The 18,735-nt window shown below is 44.5% G+C and overlaps 1 protein-coding gene across 2 annotated transcripts in view; it reads right to left on the bottom strand.

Annotated features, from left to right (window-relative positions):
• pomt2 (protein-O-mannosyltransferase 2) overlaps positions 1-18,735 on the bottom strand; it is a 215,986-nt gene that overhangs the window by 61,463 nt on the left and 135,788 nt on the right. For both annotated transcript variants that reach the window (XR_013888529.1, XM_080202117.1), the window contains exon 16: positions 9,301-9,372. Coding sequence is in view for 1 of the 2 variants with exons in the window: in XM_080202117.1 (XP_080058243.1) it covers positions 9,301-9,372 (72 nt within the window). In the remaining variant the exon portion in view is untranslated. The remainder of the gene's footprint in view (positions 1-9,300; positions 9,373-18,735) is intronic.

Raw genomic sequence — 18,735 nt, 5'->3', positions numbered from 1 at the left:
CACATTCAGATAAAGCACCTTCATCCCAGCCTTCACCTGGACCTTATTTACCGAGCGCCACCAACCATACTCACGCCCCTTACTCCCTCTATTATTGGGACATCCTCAGCCTCTATCCTTACCTGTACCGTCTCCTTAAATTTAGACCTCAGAAAAGGAGCCAGCATAAGATTAGATTTAGATTTCTGATAGACAAGGGAATTAAGGGTTATGGGGAGAAAACGGGACAGTGGAACTGATCCACTTCAGATCAGCCATGATCTTATTAAATGGCAGGGCAGGCTCGAAGGGCTAGATGGCCTACTCCTGCTCCTATTTCTTATGTTCTTATAATCAAGGACCCACGCAACCCAGACATTCTCTCTTCCAGCCTCTTCTGTTGGGAAAAAAGACACAAAACTCTGAGGTCATGCACCAACTGAATCAAGAACAGCTTCTTCTTTGCTGCTGTCAGACTTTTGAATGGATCTACCTTATTAACTTGACCTTTCTCTACATCCCAGCTATGACTGTAACACAACATTCTGCACTCCTTTGTTTTTCTATGCACGGTATGCTTTGTATAGAGTGCAAGAAACAATACTTTTCACTATATACTAATAATGTAATAATGAATCAAAACCATCTGGGACAAAGCACTTTCTTGATTGCTATCCTTCCACAAACATTCAATCTCTCCACCACTGGTGAACATGGTAGCAGTGTGTATCATCTACAAGATGCACGACAAGAACTCACTAGGTTCCTTAGGTAGCACCTTCCAAACCCAGAACCATTTAGAATGATAAGGGCAGCAGATAACTGGGAGCACCACTACCCAGAGGTTCCCCTGCAAGTCACTCACATAGAAACCAGGAGGAGGAGTAGGCCATTTGGCCTGCTCCACCATTCACTTGGATCATCAAATTCAACATCCTGATTTCCCCACCCCATACTCCTTGATCCCTTTAGACTCAAAAGCTATATCTAATTTCTTGAAATCAGACAATGTTTTGACCTCAACCATTTTCTGTGGTAGTGAATTCCACACATTCACCACTCCCTGGATGAAGAAACTTCTCCTTACCATCTTGATGTGGAACTATATCAATGTTCCTTCACTGTCAATGGGTAAAAATACTGAAATTCCTTCCCTAACAGCCAGATGGATGTACCTACACCTTAGACTCCAGTGGTTCAAGGAGACAGCTCACCACTATCTTCTGAAAGGCATCACGAGATGGACAATAAATGTTACGTCATGTGAGTGTACCTTTAAGAAAAGTTTTTTTAAAAAAACTCATGCAGCTTACAGCTTCAGCAAGGTCATTGGGGTGGAGGTAAGCTGTGGCAGTCAGATGATAGGGGATTTTTCCTTTGGGCTTTCAGTTTCGTTTTGGGGAGGGTGTTGGAAGCAGTTTAGCAGCAAGCTAAGACGCACTCTACTCGCAGGTAGAATTAGGGATCTTCTTGTGAGGGATCCTCTTGGGACAAGTGATCATAATATGGTTGAATTCCTGATGCAGATGGAGGATGAGAAAGCAGGGTCCCGAACCTGTGTCCTCTGTTTGAACAGAGGGAAGTATGGTAAGATGAGGGCGGAATTGGCGAATGTAGGTTGGGGGCGCAGACTGGTTGGTAGGACGGCTGAGGAACAGTGGAGGATTTTTAAGGAGATTCTTTCTCGGTACTCAGCAGAAATATATTCCAGTGGTAAAGAAGGACTGTAAGAGAAGAGATAACCAGTCATGGTTATTGAAGGAAATAAAGGAGAGTATTAAATTAAAAGCTGATGCATTCAGAACGACTAAAAATAGTGGGCGATTAGAAGATTGGGAAAGATTTAAAAAACAACAAAGAATGACTATGAAAGTAATAAAGAAAGGAAAGATAGAGTATTAAGCTAAACTAGCTCTAAATATAAAGAATGATAGTAAAAGTTTTTACAAATATATAAAGAAGAGGGGACTGGCTAGAGTGAATGTTGGACCCTTGGAGGACGAGAGGAGGGATTTAGCAGTGGGTGACGAGGAAATGGCTGAGGCTTTAAATAAGTTTTTTGTGTTGGTCTTCACGGAGGAGAACACAAATAGCTTGCCGAATATTAAAGATAGAAGGATGGTAGGAGATGAGGTCCTTAATGCGATTACTGTCGCTACAGAGGTAGTGCTTGATAGACTAACGGGATTGAAGGTAGATAAGTCCCCAGGACCGGATGGAATGCATCCCAGGGTTCTGAAAGAAATGGCAGAGGTGATAGCGGATGCCTTAGTAATTATTTATCAAAATTCGCTGGGGAAGCGCCAGAAGATTGGAAAACGGCTAATGTTACACCGCTGTTTAAAAAAGGTAGCAGACAAAAGGCTGGGAATTATAGGCCGGTTAGTTTAACGTCTGTAGTTGGAAAAATGCTAGAATCCGTTATCAAAGAAGAAAAAGTGAGGCACCTAGAAAAGAACAGTTTGATCGAGCAGACACAGCGCGGATTCGTGAAGGGGAAGTCGTGTTTAACGAATTTATTGGATTTCTATGAGGATGTGACTATTGCGGTAGACAGAGGGGAACCGGTGGATGTGGTGTTTTTAGATTTTCAGAAGGCGTTTGATAAGGTGCCTCACAAAAGGTTGCTGCAGAAGGTTAGGGTGCACAGAGTTGGAGGTAAGGTGTTAGCGTGGATAGAGGATTGGTTGTCTAACAGGAAGCAGACAGTTGGTATTAATGGGTGCTATTCTGGTTGGCAGTTGGTGACTGGTGGAGTGCCACAGGGATCGGTGCTGGGGCCTCAACTGTTTACCATTTACATAGACGATCTGGAGGAGGGGGCTGAGTGTAGGGTAATGAAATTTGCTGATGACACGAAGATGAGTGGAAAAGCAAATTGCGTGGAAGGCGCGGAAAGTCTGCAGAGAGAACATAACATAAGAACATAAGAAATAGGAGCAGGAGTAGGCCATCTGGCCCTTCGAGCCTGCCCCGCCATTCAATAAGATCATGGCTGATCTGTCGTGGCTCAGTTCCACTTTCCCGCCCTCTCCCCATAACCCTTAATCCCCTCTCTTATCAAAAACCCATCAACCCGCGTCTTAAAAATATTTAGCGAGGCAGCCTCCACCACTTCAACGGGCAGAGAATTCCAGAGATTCACCACCCTTTGAGTGAAGAAGTTCCTCCACAACTCTGTTCTAAACCACCCCACCCTTTATCTTGAGGCTATGCCCCCTAGTCCTACTATCCTTTCTGAGCGGGAAGAGTCTCTCCACCTCTATCCTATCCATCCCATTCATCATCTTATATGTCTCAATGAGATCTCCCCTCATTCTTCTAAACTCTAACGAGTACAAGCCTAGTTTATTCAGCCTCTCCTCATAGCTCAACCCCGGCATCAGCCTAGTAAACCTCCTCTGCACTCCCTCCAAGGCTAAAATATCCTTGCGTAAGTGCGGCGCCCAAAACTGCACACAGTACTCCAGCTGAGGCCTCACCAATGCCCTATACAGCTGCAGCAAGACCTCCCTACTTTTATATTCAATCCCCCTCGCTATGAAGGCCAGCATCCCATTCGCCTTCCTGACCACCTGCTGCACCTGCAAGCTGGGTTTTTGCGACTCATGCACAAGGACCCCTAGGTCCCTCTGCACCGTCGCCTGCTGCAGTTTTTCGCCACGTAAGTAATAGTCCTTCCTACCATTCTTCCTACCAAAGTGGACCACCTCACGCTTGCCAACATTAAATTCCATTTGCCATTTCCTGGCCCATTCGCCCAGCCTATCTAGATCCTTCTGCAGACTCTCCACACCCTCCGCACAATTTGCCGTTCCCCCAATCTTGGTGTCATCAGCAAATTTCGACACCCTACACTCGGTTCCCTCCTCCAGATCATCTATATAAATGGTAAAAAGCTGAGGCCCCAGCACCGACCCCTGGGGCACTCCACTAGTCACCATCCGCCAATCCGAATAGCACCCGTTGACCCCCACTCTCTGCCTCCTATTTGACAACCAATCTTCTATCCACGCTAACACCCTACCCCCAACTCCATGTCCCTCGACCTTCTGCAATAACCTCTTGTGAGGTACTTTGTCAAACGCCTTCTGAAAATCTAGAAAGACCACATCCACCGGCTCTCCTCTATCCACTGCCCTAGACACATCCTCATAGAACTCCAGTAAATTTGTCAGACACGACTTCCCTTTAATGAAACCGTGCTGCGTCTGCTCTATCAAGCAATTCCCTTCAAGGTGCCTCGCAATTTCCTCCTTAATGACGGATTCTAACATTTTACCTACCACAGACGTTAAACTAACCGGCCTATAATTCCCCGCCTTTTGCCTGGCACCCTTCTTAAACAACGGCGTAACATTAGCCGTTTTCCAATCTTCCGGCACTTCCCCGGAATCCAGCGACGTCTGGAAAATAACCACCAAGGCATCCACTATCACCTCCGCCATTTCTTTCAGAACCCTCGGATACATTCCATCCGGTCCTGGGGATCTGTCCACAATCAGCCCCTCCAGTCTGTCGAGCACCGCCTCTCTAGTAACAGTAATGTCATTAAGACCCTCCAGTCCTACCACCTTTCCATCGCTAACACCCGGCAAATTATTCACGTCCTCCTCCGTGAAGACAGAAACAAAAAAGTTATTCAATACCTTAGCCATATCCCCATCCCCTACCACTAGGTCCCCTTTCTCATCCTCTAAAGGACCAACGTTCACCCTAGCCAGCCTCTTCCTTTTTATATATTTATAAAAAGAGAGATCTGGATAGGCTGTGAGTGGGTGAGGATCTGGCAGATGGAGTATAATGTTAGCCAATGTGAGGTCACCCACTTTGGTAGAAATAATAGTAGGAGGGATTATTATTTAAAGAGCAAAAAGGTGCAGCATGCTACGGTGCAGAGGGACCTGGGGGTCCTTGTGCACGAATCGCAAAACCCAGTCTGCAGGTGCAGCAGGTGATCAAGAAGGCGAATGAAATGCTGGCCTTTATAGCGAGGGGGATAGAATATAAAAGCAGGGAGGTCTTGCTGCAACAGTACAGGGCTCTGGTGAGGCCGCAACTGGAATACTGTGTGCAGTTTTGGTCACCGCATTTGCGAAAGGATATATTGGCCTTGGACAGAGTGCAGAAAAGGTTCACTAGGCGGATACCAGAGATGAGGGGGCTAGCCTATGAGGAGAGATTGAATAGGCTGGGTCTGTACTCATTGGAGTTTAGAAGGCTGAGGGGGGATCTTATAGAGACGTATAAGATAATGAAGGGGATGGATAGGGTAGAGCTGGAGAGATTCTTCCCACATAGAAAGGATAGCAGAACTAGAGGGCACAGCCTCAAAACAAGGGGAGGGCAGTTTAGAACGGAGTTGAGGACGAACTTCTTCACTCAAAGGGTGGTGAGTCTCTGGAATTCTCTGCCCATTGAAGTGGTGGAGGCTACCTCACTGAATATATTTAAGTCACGGGTAGATAGGTTTCTGACAGACAAGGGAATTAACGGTTATGGGGAGAAAGCAGGAAAGTGAAACTGATCCACTTCAGATCAGCCATTATCTTGTTGAATGGCGGGACAGACTCGAAGGGCTAGATGGCCTACTCCTGCTCCTATTTCTTATGTTCTCTTTCTCTCTCTCTCTCTCTCTTTCCCTGTTCTTCTCTTTGTTTGGATCTGAAACTATTATCAGTCAGCTGAAGGAGAGGCTTATTGACATCATGCCTTAAAGAAGCTGCGTTTTGGCAAACAGATTTTACTACAACCTCTTCTGAGTTTCTTCACAAGGAATTTTCAACACTCAACCCAGGAGGCTGGATTCCTGTAACAAGTGGGCATTAACCTATGCTGTATTGTGTTTATTCGGAGGGTTTTGTGATTTGAATGTTGACTTTGTTGGAACACGGAGTTATTTCTTTAAGAGTTATACATTATCGTGATTGTTGTGTTTCTTGTATGTAATTTTAAAAGTTAGAACATAAGAACATAAGAAATAGGAGCAGGAGTAGGCCATCTAGCCCTTCGAGCCTGCCCCGCCATTCAATAAGATCATGGCTGATCTGTCGTGGCTCAGTTCCACTTTCCCGCCCTCTCCCCATAACCCTTAATCCCCTCTCTTATCAAAAACCCATCAACCCGCGTCTTAAAAATATTTAGCAAGGCAGCCTCCACCACTTCAACGGGCAGAGAATTCCAGAGATTCACCACCCTTTGAGTGAAGAAGTTCCTCCTCAACTCCATTCTAAACCGCACCCCCTTTATCTTGAGGCTGTGCCCCCTAGTCCTACTGTCTTTTTTGAGCGGGAAGAGTCTCTCCACCTCTATCCTATCCATCCCATTCATCATCTTATACGTCTCAATGAGATCTCCCCTCATTCTTCTAAACTCTAACGAGTTCAAGCCTAGTTTATTCAGCCTCTCCTCATAGCTCAACCCCCTCAACTCCAGCATCAGCCTAGTAAACCTTCTCTGCACTCCCTCCAAGGCCAAAATATCTTTGCGCAGGTGCGGCGCCCAAAACTGCACACAGTACTCCAGCTGCGGCCTCACCAATGCCCTATACAGCTGCAGCAAGACCTCCCTACTTTTATATTCAATCCCCCTCGCTATGAAGGCCAGCATCCCATTTGCCTTCCTGACCACATGCTGTACCTGCAAGCTGGGTTTTTGCGACTCATGCACAAGTTCTCGCTAATTTTCTCACTGTACATGTCAACAAACTTCTTAATTAAACTTTGTTTTTGATAAAAACTCCTCGTGGGTCAGTTGAATCACATCTGAAGTAAAATCTCTCATGCTCATGCTGGCCAAATTCAACGTACAACATTACAGGTCAGGCGAGCTTCATAGAACACCCTGAAGTATCCAAGTTGACTTGTAACAGCTGGTAGACCAAGCAATGCCTATATTCCATAAAATGAATTAAGATGACAAAGTTAATCAGACACTATAGTTAGACCAGCCCCACAGGAGCCACTGGATATCAGTGTCAATGAAAACATAAGAAATTGGGCAGGAGTAGGCTATTCAGTCCTTCGAGGCCATGCTGCCATTCTTCACTGATCTTCTACAGCTGTGGTAGGCAATTCAGTCTCTCCAGCATGCTCCACTATTCATCATCATGGCTGATACGAATAGCCCCAATAAAATTTAATTCCCTTGCCTAACAATCTGTTGGATGCTCCTGTTTGTCACTGCAGGGTGGGAGCTCTCCCAGAATAGTCCTCGGCTACCTCTGCTGGACGCTCTTTCTCCTGTTTATCACCAGGGATGGGTTTACTCATACCTCTAATTTCCTCATTAATACTGTGATTTATATTACTACTGCTGTTTGGCCATTGATTAACAACTCCCACCAATGTTTTCTGCCCCTTGCTGTTTTTAATTTCCACCAAAATTGATTCCATGTCTTTATCTTTAGAAGTAAGGCAATCTCTCACTTCCATACTAATACTGTCTTTAAGAGAGCAACCCACCACCTTTCCCAAGTTTCCTTTTCTTACTGAATGCCACATAATCTTGCACATTCAGGTCTCAGTTTTGGTTGCTTTGTAGCCATGGCTCTGGCTGTTTTTTAACGATTTGGTACACCTTGGTCCTATGTGCCAACACACGCCAAAGTTTGTAATCACTGTCACTTGCTGCCATATTCATTACCTTTATTGCTATCTTGATCAAATGCTTTGTCATTTCCCTTTAGTTTATTCAATCCTCTCCAACGTGATCCCTTCACCCATTTTTGGGAATCTGGAAAATGTCAGATACTCAATATTGGGTAATCACAATTCTGCTTGGTGCCAGTCTGTGTCACTGCTGATAAAACAAGTACTGTGTGGAAGCTGAGGTCAGTGCTGCAAAGAATTACTTCAAGACCAGTGCTCGGCCACTGCAGCATGGGACTGGCATCAAAAGCTTGTTTCCTGAGCCTAGGTGCTCTCGGATTGAGTTTTAGAGGTTACATAAAGCTGGCAAGATAAATTTGTGGTGAGGTGAATGTTCTGTATTACATATCAAAGCCTCCAGAGTTTATACGTTCAATACATGTTTTTTCATGCTTTATGTATTATTTATTTAATCTGTTTCTTGCTTTTCTTTTGTAGGTAAATGGAAGGACAGAACATTTGCTTATTTAAGGCTCATCCTACTAGCTGTCATGTCACTTAGTTTCACAAATCGGTTGTTATAATCTGCCCATCTCACAGGAGCTGAGGTAGCAGCATACTACATTCATAAATGAAGTTAAGTCTGTGGATTTAAATTACAGCTTTCATTCTATTCATTCCTTCTGTTTTTGATAATTAAATTCCACACTTTCTATCTATTGCAATAATTAGAAGTCCTGGGAACCAACAACTTTAGGTACTCCTTGTTGACTTGGGTACAAACAGCACCAGACACCATGCATATTCTGATGTGAGGCCTTGAATGACTTGTGCAAAAGGAGCACCACCATGCAGCTGTTCTCAAGTGGTTCTGACATCTCAGAAAAACAACTTGGCAATTATAGTCAATCACAGCAAATTAAAAACAAGCAATTTTTCTCATCCTTCATGTGCATACATATTCACCAATTAAATCCTGACTGTTCACCCTTTTTCATTCAGGTTTTACCATGCAGCCCTTTTTAAACAAAGGCAAAACATTTCCCACTCTCCACTCTTCAGGCACCTCACCCGTGACTATCAATGATTCAAATATCTCGGCTAGGGGACCCACAATTTCCTCCCTAGCCTCCCACAACGTCCTGGGATATACCTCATCAGGTCCCTCAGAATTATCTACCTTGATGCGCTTTAAGGCTTCCAGCACCTCCTTCTCTGTAATATGTACACGCCTCAAGACATCAGTATTTATTTCCCCAAGTTCCCTAACATCCATGCTTTTCTCAACTGTGAATACTAATGAGAAATATTCATTTAGGATCTCACCCATTTCTTGTGGATCTCTACATAGATGACCTTGTTGATCCATAAGAGGCCCTACTCTCTCCCTTGTTACTCTTTTGCCCTTTATGTATTTGTAGAAGCTCTTTGAATTCTCATTTGCCTTATCAAGCTTATGCAAACTGATAAACATTTTCATTAGCCGTTACAGAAAAGGTATGAAATTTTAATCTGAGCATTTTAACTTCCACACAATAAGGATCTATCCAATGCAATCAGACTGAGGAGCAGGAAAAATGAACACAAAACAATCATAGAACTAATGGAATGCTGCAGGCAGAGGAAGCATGCTGACAAAACTTGAAGTTATGCTTTTTTGCATGTTCTATGTATCCCTCAGAAGAGCAACAGACTGAGATATGAACAGGATATGGTGCAGTAGGAAGTTTACCTGATAATTGATTGGCCAGTGCCAGGGTTTTGAAGTGAGTTCATTGTCTTTTGGTTTTAGCCCACTGTTACCCTACAGAAAAAAAATAATAAAATTCATTAGAAACCTTTCAGAGTGTCTCTGGATCTGCAGTTATTCTGCAGTTGTCCACTTGGAAAAGGGCAAAAAGAGGGCATGAAATGGCTTTGGTTGATAGGATTAAGGAAAATCCAAAAGCATTTTACTCTTATATTAGGAGCAAGAGAGTGGTTAGAGGGAAAATTGGTCCTCTTAGGGACAAAGGAGGGGAACTATGTATCGAGTCTGAGGGAATGGGGGAGATCCTGAATGAGTACTTTGCATCAATATTCACGAAGGAGAGGGGTTTGGTGTCGTGTAATGTCTTGGAGGGAGCTGTAGATCAGTGGAAGGAAATATCCATTACGAGGGAGGAAGTGCTAAGGCTTTTAGGTAGCATAAAAACGGATAAAGCTCTGGGGCCTGATGGTATTTATCCCAGGCTGCTTAGGGAGGTGAAAGATGAAATTGTTGGGCCTCTGATGCAAATCTTTGTCTCCTCTTTGGACACAGGTGAGGTCCCAGAAGACTGGAGGGTAGCTAATGTGGTACCGCTGTTTAAAAAGGGTAGTAGGGATAACCCTGGTAATTACAGACCAGTGAGTTTGACATCGGTGGCAGGAAAATTATTGGAAAAAATTCTTAGGGGTAGGATGTATAAGCATTTGGAGCGTTGCGATCTGATTAGGGATACGCAACATGGTTTTGTTCGGGGGAGGTCTTGCCTTACAAATCTGGTAGAATTCTTCGAGGAGGTGACAAAAACGGTTGATGATGGGCGAGCCGTTGATGTCATCTATATGGATTTCAGTAAGGCGTTTGACAAAGTCCCTCACAGTAGGCTGGTAGAAAAGGTTAAGGCACATGGGATACAAGGACAGGTAGCTAGGTGGATTGAAAACTGGCTGGGAAATAGGAGACAGAGAGTAGTTGTCAAGGGGTCCTTTTCTGGCTGGAGGCCAGTCACCAGTGGTGTGCCGCAGGGCTCAGTACTGGGACCTCTCCTCTTTGTAGTATATATAAACGACTTGGAAGAGGGCGTACGTGGTGTGATCAGCAAGTTTGTGGATGACACCAAGATGGCAGGATCGGCAGATACCGAGGAGGACTGTCAGGTGACACAACAGGATATAGATAGGTTGGTATATTGGGCAGATAGTTGGCAGATGGAATTTAATCCTGACAAATGCGAGGTGATGCATTTTGGAAGGAATAATGCAGGGAGGAGTTACGTGATAAAAGGTAGACCGATTGAGAGTATATAAATACAGAGGGGCCTGGGAGTGCAGGTGCACAAGTCTCTGAAGGAGTCAACACAAGTAGAGAAGGTTGTGGAGAAAGCTTATGGAATGCTAGCCTTTATAGGAAGGGGTATAGAGTATAAGAGCTGCCGTCTAATGCTTCAGTTGTACAGAACGTTGGCTAGACCGCATTTGGAGTACTGCGTCCAGTTCTGGTCACCTTACTACCGGAAGGACGTGGAGACCCTGGACAGGGTGCAGAGGAGGTTTAATAGGATGTTGCCTGGCATAGAAGGACTGAATTATGAGGAAAGGTTGGAGAAACTGGGGCTCTTCTCCTTAGAAAGACGGAGATTAAGGGGGGATATGATAGAGGTGTATAAAATACTGAAGGGAATAGATAGAGTCAACAGTGGTAGGCTTTTCCCGAGATTGGGGACAATTACGAGAGGTCACGATCTAAGGATGAGGGGGGAGGAGTATAACTTGGATACGAGAGGAAGGTTTTTCACACAGAGGGTAGTGGGGGTATGGAACGCGCTACCGAGTAGGGTAGTGGAGGCAGGCACGTTGGACTTGTTTAAGGTTTACTTAGATAGACACATGAGCGAAACAAGGATGGAGGGTTATAGTAGAGGGTATTAAATAGGGTCAGAGCCTCGGGACGACACCGAAAATGTAGTATTACATGTTAACAACGTTTTGTCTTTTTATTCCACAGGTGTCGGTCCACCTTGTTGTCAAACAAGGGTCATGCACACGGTGGGTCGTGCGTGGGCTGCTCTTGGAGGTTCCGGGAGTGGCCTAGTACTTCGTGTCGTTGTGTGTGCTTAATCCTGGACCAGCAGACGGGCGCCACAACAGCTCAGTGACTATCACTGCTAGCTGTGCAGATACATCGATTTAGGCCTGTGTCTGTGGGAGTTTGCTCATTCTCCCTGTGATTGCGTGGGTTTCCTCCGGGCACTCCGGTTTCCTCCCACACCCCAAAGATGTGCTCTTAGGCTGATTGGTGTACCAAATTGACACTATTCTCCCCTGAATCTGGCTACATTAGGGGTTCCACTCACATACACTCAGGGCAGGGTAGGTGTAGGAGGATGCGGCAGCACGGGCTCGTTGGGCCGAAGGGCCTGTTTCCCATGCTGGGTTGTTCTTTGTTCTTTGTTCTGCATTTGAGATTTAGACACATAACAAATGGTTCCGAAATTTGTCTGCAGCATCAAGTTGTCTATCATTTCTTTGAACACCATGCAAAGGTATTTTGAACATCTTGATAAGCAGATTGCAATATGCTAATGCTATACCACAGCTGGACTCCTGGTTCAGAGTGTAGACAGGTTTTCAGGTTTAGAGACCTTATGAACACAGAATATATTGAATTTCTTTTAAATAAATTGGGACATCTTCCACACATTATGATCTTCTGTTTCTTTCTGGGGAATTTATCTTGTGCACATCAGGCCACCCAAACATATATTAATAGATTTTAATTATCACAAGAACCATATTTCTGCAAAATTCTGCTCAAATCCTTCCTGGGTGGTTTTCAACAAAACTACCAAAACTATACAAGAGAATAAGCTAACAAATCAGTTCCCAGTCTCGAAGAGTAATAGGAGTTGGGGATGCTGGAACATCTACATGGAATCCAATAATTCAGCAGGGTAGGGGGAAATCAGGATGAAATCAGGAGAAACAAGCTGTCAGGAGGATTGGGAAGGGCAAACAGCATCAGAATAAAGGAGTAGTCTATAAATGCATGTGATCAGGTAGCAGGGAAATATGACCTGGTAAGGCAAGTTTCAAAACATGTGCATAAATGGCCAAAGTGTGGTGATAAACTTGGTGAGCGAGCACAAGTTGTTACATGGGGCTCTGATACCAAAGATCTGGGGTCAGCAGCTGCCAGTATGAATCAAAGAAAATGTTACAGCCCTAAAAAGGATGCACTTGAGAGGTCAAACACAGACTCTGAGTAGAGTTAAGGACAGGAAAGATGTTATTAAGCTGCTGGGTACATGCCACAGGCTAAATAGTGGGAAGGTAATGGAACAGCAAATTTCAGAAAGGCACAGATTTATATCGTCTGATAGGAGGTAAAACTTCAATTATTCTAACAACTCAGAAAATAACAGCTTAAAAGACAAAGTGGAAAAAGATCCTAAAATGCGTACAAATAAATGATGTTTTCAGCGCAAGGAGGGATCTAGTTCCAAAAAATCAAGTGGATCACATTTCAATAGTTGTACATTTGAGAAACAGTGATGATATCATCAGTTTAGAATAGTTATGGCAAATTACTATTTAGCTAATATCGCAAGTAAAAAGAGATTGTCCAAAGATAGCAAGTACTAAAGATCAGAACCAGCTGAGATTTTCCTGCATTTTCTGTTTTTGTGCCAAAAATCAGAAACCAAGCTAGGGATCGAATTCCGTGGAATTACAATAACAATTCATTAATGAAAGTCTTCCATTTATTGTAAATTTAATCAATCCATTTATTTTTCAGTCCATCAGTATAAAGTACTCACTATGCTGGAGATTGTGGGTTTTAAACAAAAATAAAACAAAACAAAAATAAATGAGTTGGAATTTTACCGCCCTGCCCACCATGGGAATCGGAGTAGATGAGGGAAGGGACATGGAAAGGTCCATTAACTTTGGGCAGGATTATATGGGTTTCGGGACAAGGCCTTAAAATCCTGCCCATGGTTTGCACAAATAGATTCAAAGTAACACACAACAGGTTTATTGAAAAAGATGTTTTCTGCACAGAAACCACAATCAGTAAGGACAGGCAATGACACGTGCTCCACAATTATCATCAACACTGGTGCCCTGCAAGATTCTGTCCTCAGCCCCTTACAACATTCCTTATACACTTGATTGTGTGGCCAAATTCCTCTCCAACTTGATTTTCAAGTTTGCTGATGACACCACTATAATGGGTCGGATCTTAAACAATGATGAGACAGAGTACAGGAAAGAGAGAGAATCAGATGAACTGGTGTGGAGACAATAATCTCTCCCGCAATATCGTTAAAATGAAGGACATTGCCATTCATTTCAGGAAGCCTAGTGGAGGACCTGCCCCAGCCTACATCAACGGTGATGAAGTAGAAATGGTCGAGAGCTTCAAGTTTCCAGGTGCCAGATCACCTGTCCTGGTTCCTCCAGGCTGACATACAGTTAAGAAACCTTACCGACACCTCTACTTTCTCAGATGCGTAGGAAATTTGGCAAATCTGCTTCAACTCTCACTAATTTTTTTTTTTACAGATGCACCATAAGGAACATAAGAAATAGGAGCAGGAGTAGGCCATCTAGCCCTTCGAACCTGCCCCGCCATTCAATAAGATCATGGCTGATCTGTCGTGGCTCAGTTCCACTTTCCCGCCCTCTCCCCATAACCCTTAATCCCCTCTCTTATCAAAAACCCATCAACCCGCGTCTTAAAAATATTTAGCGAGGTAGCCTCCACCACTTCAACGGGCAGAGAATTCTAGAGATTCACCACCCTTTGAGTGAAGAAGTTCCTCCTCAACTCCGTTCTAAACTGCCCCCCTTTATCTTGAGGCTGTGCCCCCTAGTCCTACTATCCTTTCTGAGCGGGAAGAGTCTCTCCACCTCTATCCTATCCATCCCATTCATCATCTTATACGTCTCAATGAGATCTCCCCTCATTCTTCTAAACTCTAACGAGTACAAGCCTAGTTTATTCAGCCTCTCCTCATAGCTCAACCCCCTCAACTCTGGCATCAGCCTAGTAAACCTCCTCTGCACTCCCTCCAAGGCCAAAATATCCTTGCGTAAGTACGGCGACCAAAACTGCACACAGTACTCCAGCTGCGGCCTCACCAATGCCCTATACAGCCGCAGAAAGACCTCCCTACTTTTATATTCAATCCCCCTCGCTATGAAGGCCAGCATCCCATTCGCCTTCCTGACCACCTGCTGCACCTGCAAGCTGGGTTTTTGCGACTCATGCACAAGGACCCTGAGGTCCCTCTGCACCGTCGCCTGCTGCAGTTTTTCGCCCCGTAAGTAATAATCCTTCCTACCATTATTCCTACCAAAGTGGACCACCTCGCATTTGCCAACATTAAATTCCATTTGCCAATTCCTCGCCCATTCGCCCAGCCTATCTAGATCCTTCTGTAGACTCTCCACACCCTCCGCACAATTTGCCGTTCTACCAATCTTGGTGTCATCAGCAAATTTCGACACCATACACTCGGTTCCCTCCTCCAGATCATCTATATAAATGGTAAATAGCTGAGGCCCCAGGGGCACTCCACTAGTCACCATCCGCCAATCCGAATAGCACCCATTGACCCTATTTGACAACCAATCCTCTATCCACGCTAACACCCTACCCCCAACTCCATGTCCCCTGACCTTCTGCAATAACCTCTTGTGAGGTACCTTGTCAAACGCCTTCTGAAAATCAAGAAAGACCACATCCACCAGCTCTCCTCTATCCACTGCCCTAGACACATCCTCATAGAACTCCAGTAAATTTCTCAGACACGACTTCCCTTTAAGGAAACCGTGCTGCATCTGCTCTATCAAGCAATTCCTCTCAAGACGCCTCGCTATTTCCTCCTTGATGACGGATTCTAACATTTTACCTACAACAGACGTTAAACTAACCGGTCTATAATTCCCTGCCTTTTGCCTGGCACCCTTTCTAAACAACGGCGTAACATTAGCCGCTTTCCAATCTTCCGGCACTTCCCCGGAATCCAGTGACGTCTGGAAAATAACCACCAAGGCATCCACTATCATCTCCGCCATTTCTTTCAGAACCCTCGGATGTATTCCATCCGGTCCTGGCAACTTGTCCACAATCAGCCCCTCCAGTCTGTCGAGCACCGCCTCTCTAGTAACAGTAATGTCATTAAGACCCTCCAGTTCTACCACCTTTCCATCTCTAACACCCGGCAAATTATTCACGTCCTCCTCCGTGAAGACAGAAACAAAAAAGTTATTCAAGACCTCCGCCCTATCCCCATCCCCTACCACTACGTCCCCCTTCTCATCCTCTAAGGGACCAACGTTCACCCTAGCCAGCCTCTTCCTTTTTAGGTGGAAGAGGTGTCAAGAAGGCGTATGGTGTACTGGCCTTCATTAATCGAGGGATTGAGTTTAGGAGTCGGGAGGTAATGCTGCAACTTTATAAGACCCTTGTCAGGCCTCATTTGGAGTACTGTGCGCAGTTCTGGTCGCCTCACTATAGGAAAGACGTAGAAGGTATTGAAAGGGTACAGAGGAGATTTACAAGGATGTTGCCTGGACTGGGAGGCATGCCTTATGAAGTTAGGTTGAGGGAGCTGGATCTCTTTTCCCTGGAGAGACAAAGGTTGAGAGGCGACCTGATAGAAGTTTATAAAATGTTGAGAGGAATGGATAGGATGGATTCTCAGAGGCTATTTCCCCGGGTTGAAATGGTCGCTACGAGAGGACACAGATTTAAGGTGCGGGGAGGAAAGTACAGAAGTGATGTTAGGGGTAAGTTTTTCACTCAGAGGGTGGTGAGTGAGTGGAATCGGCTGCCGTCAGTGGTGGTGGAGGCGAACTCGCTGGGGTCTTTTAAAAGACTTCTGGATGAGTATATGGGGTTTTATGGGATTGGGGGTTATAGATAGGTGTTGATGTGATCGGCACAACTCGTGGGCCGAAGTGCCTGTTTGTGCTGTAGTGTTCTATGTTATGTGCTATATATTTATAAAAACTCTTGCTATCCTTTTTTATATTAAGCGCTAGCCCAGCTTCATAGTTTTTCCTACCCTTCTTTATCAACTTCTTTGTCAATCTTTGTTGACTTTTAAACCTCTCCCAATCCTCTTCTCGCCCACTACTCTTAGCTACTCTAAACGCCTCCGCTTTTAATTTAACACTTTCCTTCACCTCCTTCATTATCCACGGCTTATTACCTCTCCTCTTACGGTTCTTTTTGACCATCGGAATAAATTTCTGCTGAGCACCAAGAAAGATCTCCTTAAAGATCCTCCACTGCTCCTCAGCAGACCTACCTTCCAACGCGCTCCCCAGTCCACATTCGCCAATTCTTCTCTCATCCTACCGTACTCCCCTCTGTTCAAACAAAGGACGCGCGTCCGGGAACCCACTTTCTCCTCCTCCATCTGCACCAGAAACTCCACCATACAATGATCACTCTCCCCAAGAGGATCCTTCATCGCAAGGTCCCTAATTCTACCCGCCTCATTACATAACACCAGATCCAAGATAGCTCGCTCCCTCGTCGGCTCCAACACACACTGTTCCAGGAAACTATCCCTGCAGCATTCCAAGACCATGTAAAGCATCCTTTCCAGATGTATCACAGCTTGATTTGGCTCCTGCTCTGACAAAGACCACAAGAAACTACAAAGAGTTGTGAACATAGCCCAGTCCATCAGACAAACCAGCCTCTCATCCATTGACTCTGTCTACATTTCCTGCTGCCTCGGAAAAGCAACCAGCTTAATCAAGGACACCACATACACTGGACATTCTCTCTTCCGCCTTCTTCAGTTGGAAAAAAATATAAAAGTCTAACATCACAATACCAACTGAAACAAGAACAACTTTTTCCCTGCTGCCATCAGACCTTTGAATGGACCTACCTTATATAATGCTGATCTTTCTCTACACTCTAGCTATGACCGTAACACTACATTCTGCACTCTCAGCTTTGACAAAGGATCATCTCGGTTTGAAACATCAGCTCTTTTCTCTTACAGATGCTGCCAGACATGCTGAGATTTTCCAGCATTTTCTCTTTTGGATTCTGCACTTGCTCCTTTCCTTCCCTATGTACAGTATGCTTCATCTGTACAGCATGCAAGAAACAATGCTTTTCACTGTTTACGAATACATGCAACAATAATAAATCAAATCAAAGTCATGTGACTTGCTTGTAAATCATGCAACCACTTAAACATATAACAATTCTGTCAAAAAGTTCAATTAGTATGGCTTTATGAACAATCGATTTCATTGCCACCCTTGATTTAGGCAACATGAGATGACACAGTTGAAAGCCTTGTTCTATTGTCCCCCTTGACACAGTGTTCTGCACTGTGAAAACATGAGTATTAGCGCTATTAGCTTCTTACCACTGAGACTTGTGTAAAAGAAATTCAAGTGGCTTTTTTTTATTAATTCATGGGACATGGGCATCGCTGGCAGGCCAGTATTTATTGCTCATTCCTAGTTGCTAAGTTGATGGATTAGCGGATAGTGATGAGGACTGTCAGAGGATACAACAGGAAATTGATCGGTTGGAGATTTGGGCAAGGAGATGGTAGATGGAATTTAATCCGGACAAATGTGAGCTAATGCTAAAGATAGGAAATATACAGTAAATGGCAGAACCCTTAAGAGTATTGATAGGCAGAGAGATCAGGGTGTACAGATACACAAGTCACTGAAAATGACAACACAGATGGAGAAGGTAGTCAAGAAGGCATTTGGTATGCTTGACTTCATTGGCTGGGGTATTGAGTTTAATAATTGGCAAAACATTTTGTATCTTTATAGAACCTTAGTTAGGCTGCACTTGTATCATAGTGTTCAATTCTGATTGCCACAGTACCAGAGGATGTGGAGAGGGTACAGAAAAGATTTACCAGGATGTTGCCTGGTATGGAGGGCATTAGCTCTGAGGAGAAGTTGGAGAAACTTGGTTTGTTCTCACTGGAATGATGGAGGTTGAGGAGCGACCTGATAGAAGTCTACAAAATTATGAGCAGCATGGACACAGTGGATAATCAGAAGCTTTTTCCCAGGGTGGAAGAGTCACTTACTGGGGGCATAGGTTTACGGTGCAAGGTTTAAAGGAAATGTACTAGGCAAGTTTTTTTTTTACATGGAAGTGGTAGGTGCCTGGAATATGCTGCTGGGGAAGGTAGATACGATAATGATTTTTAAGAGGCATCTGGACAAATAGAGGGATATGGTCCCCAGATGGGTATGGGGTTTTAGTTCAGTCGGGCAGCAAGGCCTATTCCTGTGCTGCAATTTTCTTCGTTCTTTGCCCAAGGGCAGTTGAGAATCAACCACATTGCTGCGGACTGTAATCACCTGTAGGCCAGGCCAGGCAAGGACAGCAGATTTCCTCTCCTAAAAG

This window comes from Carcharhinus amblyrhynchos, chromosome 14 (genome assembly GCF_965287045.1).
Source record: "Carcharhinus amblyrhynchos chromosome 14, sCarAmb.v2.hapA, whole genome shotgun sequence".
NCBI lineage: Eukaryota > Metazoa > Chordata > Chondrichthyes > Carcharhiniformes > Carcharhinidae > Carcharhinus > Carcharhinus amblyrhynchos.
Note: the sequence above shows the minus strand (reverse complement) of the source record. Positions and strands in the feature narration are given on the sequence as shown.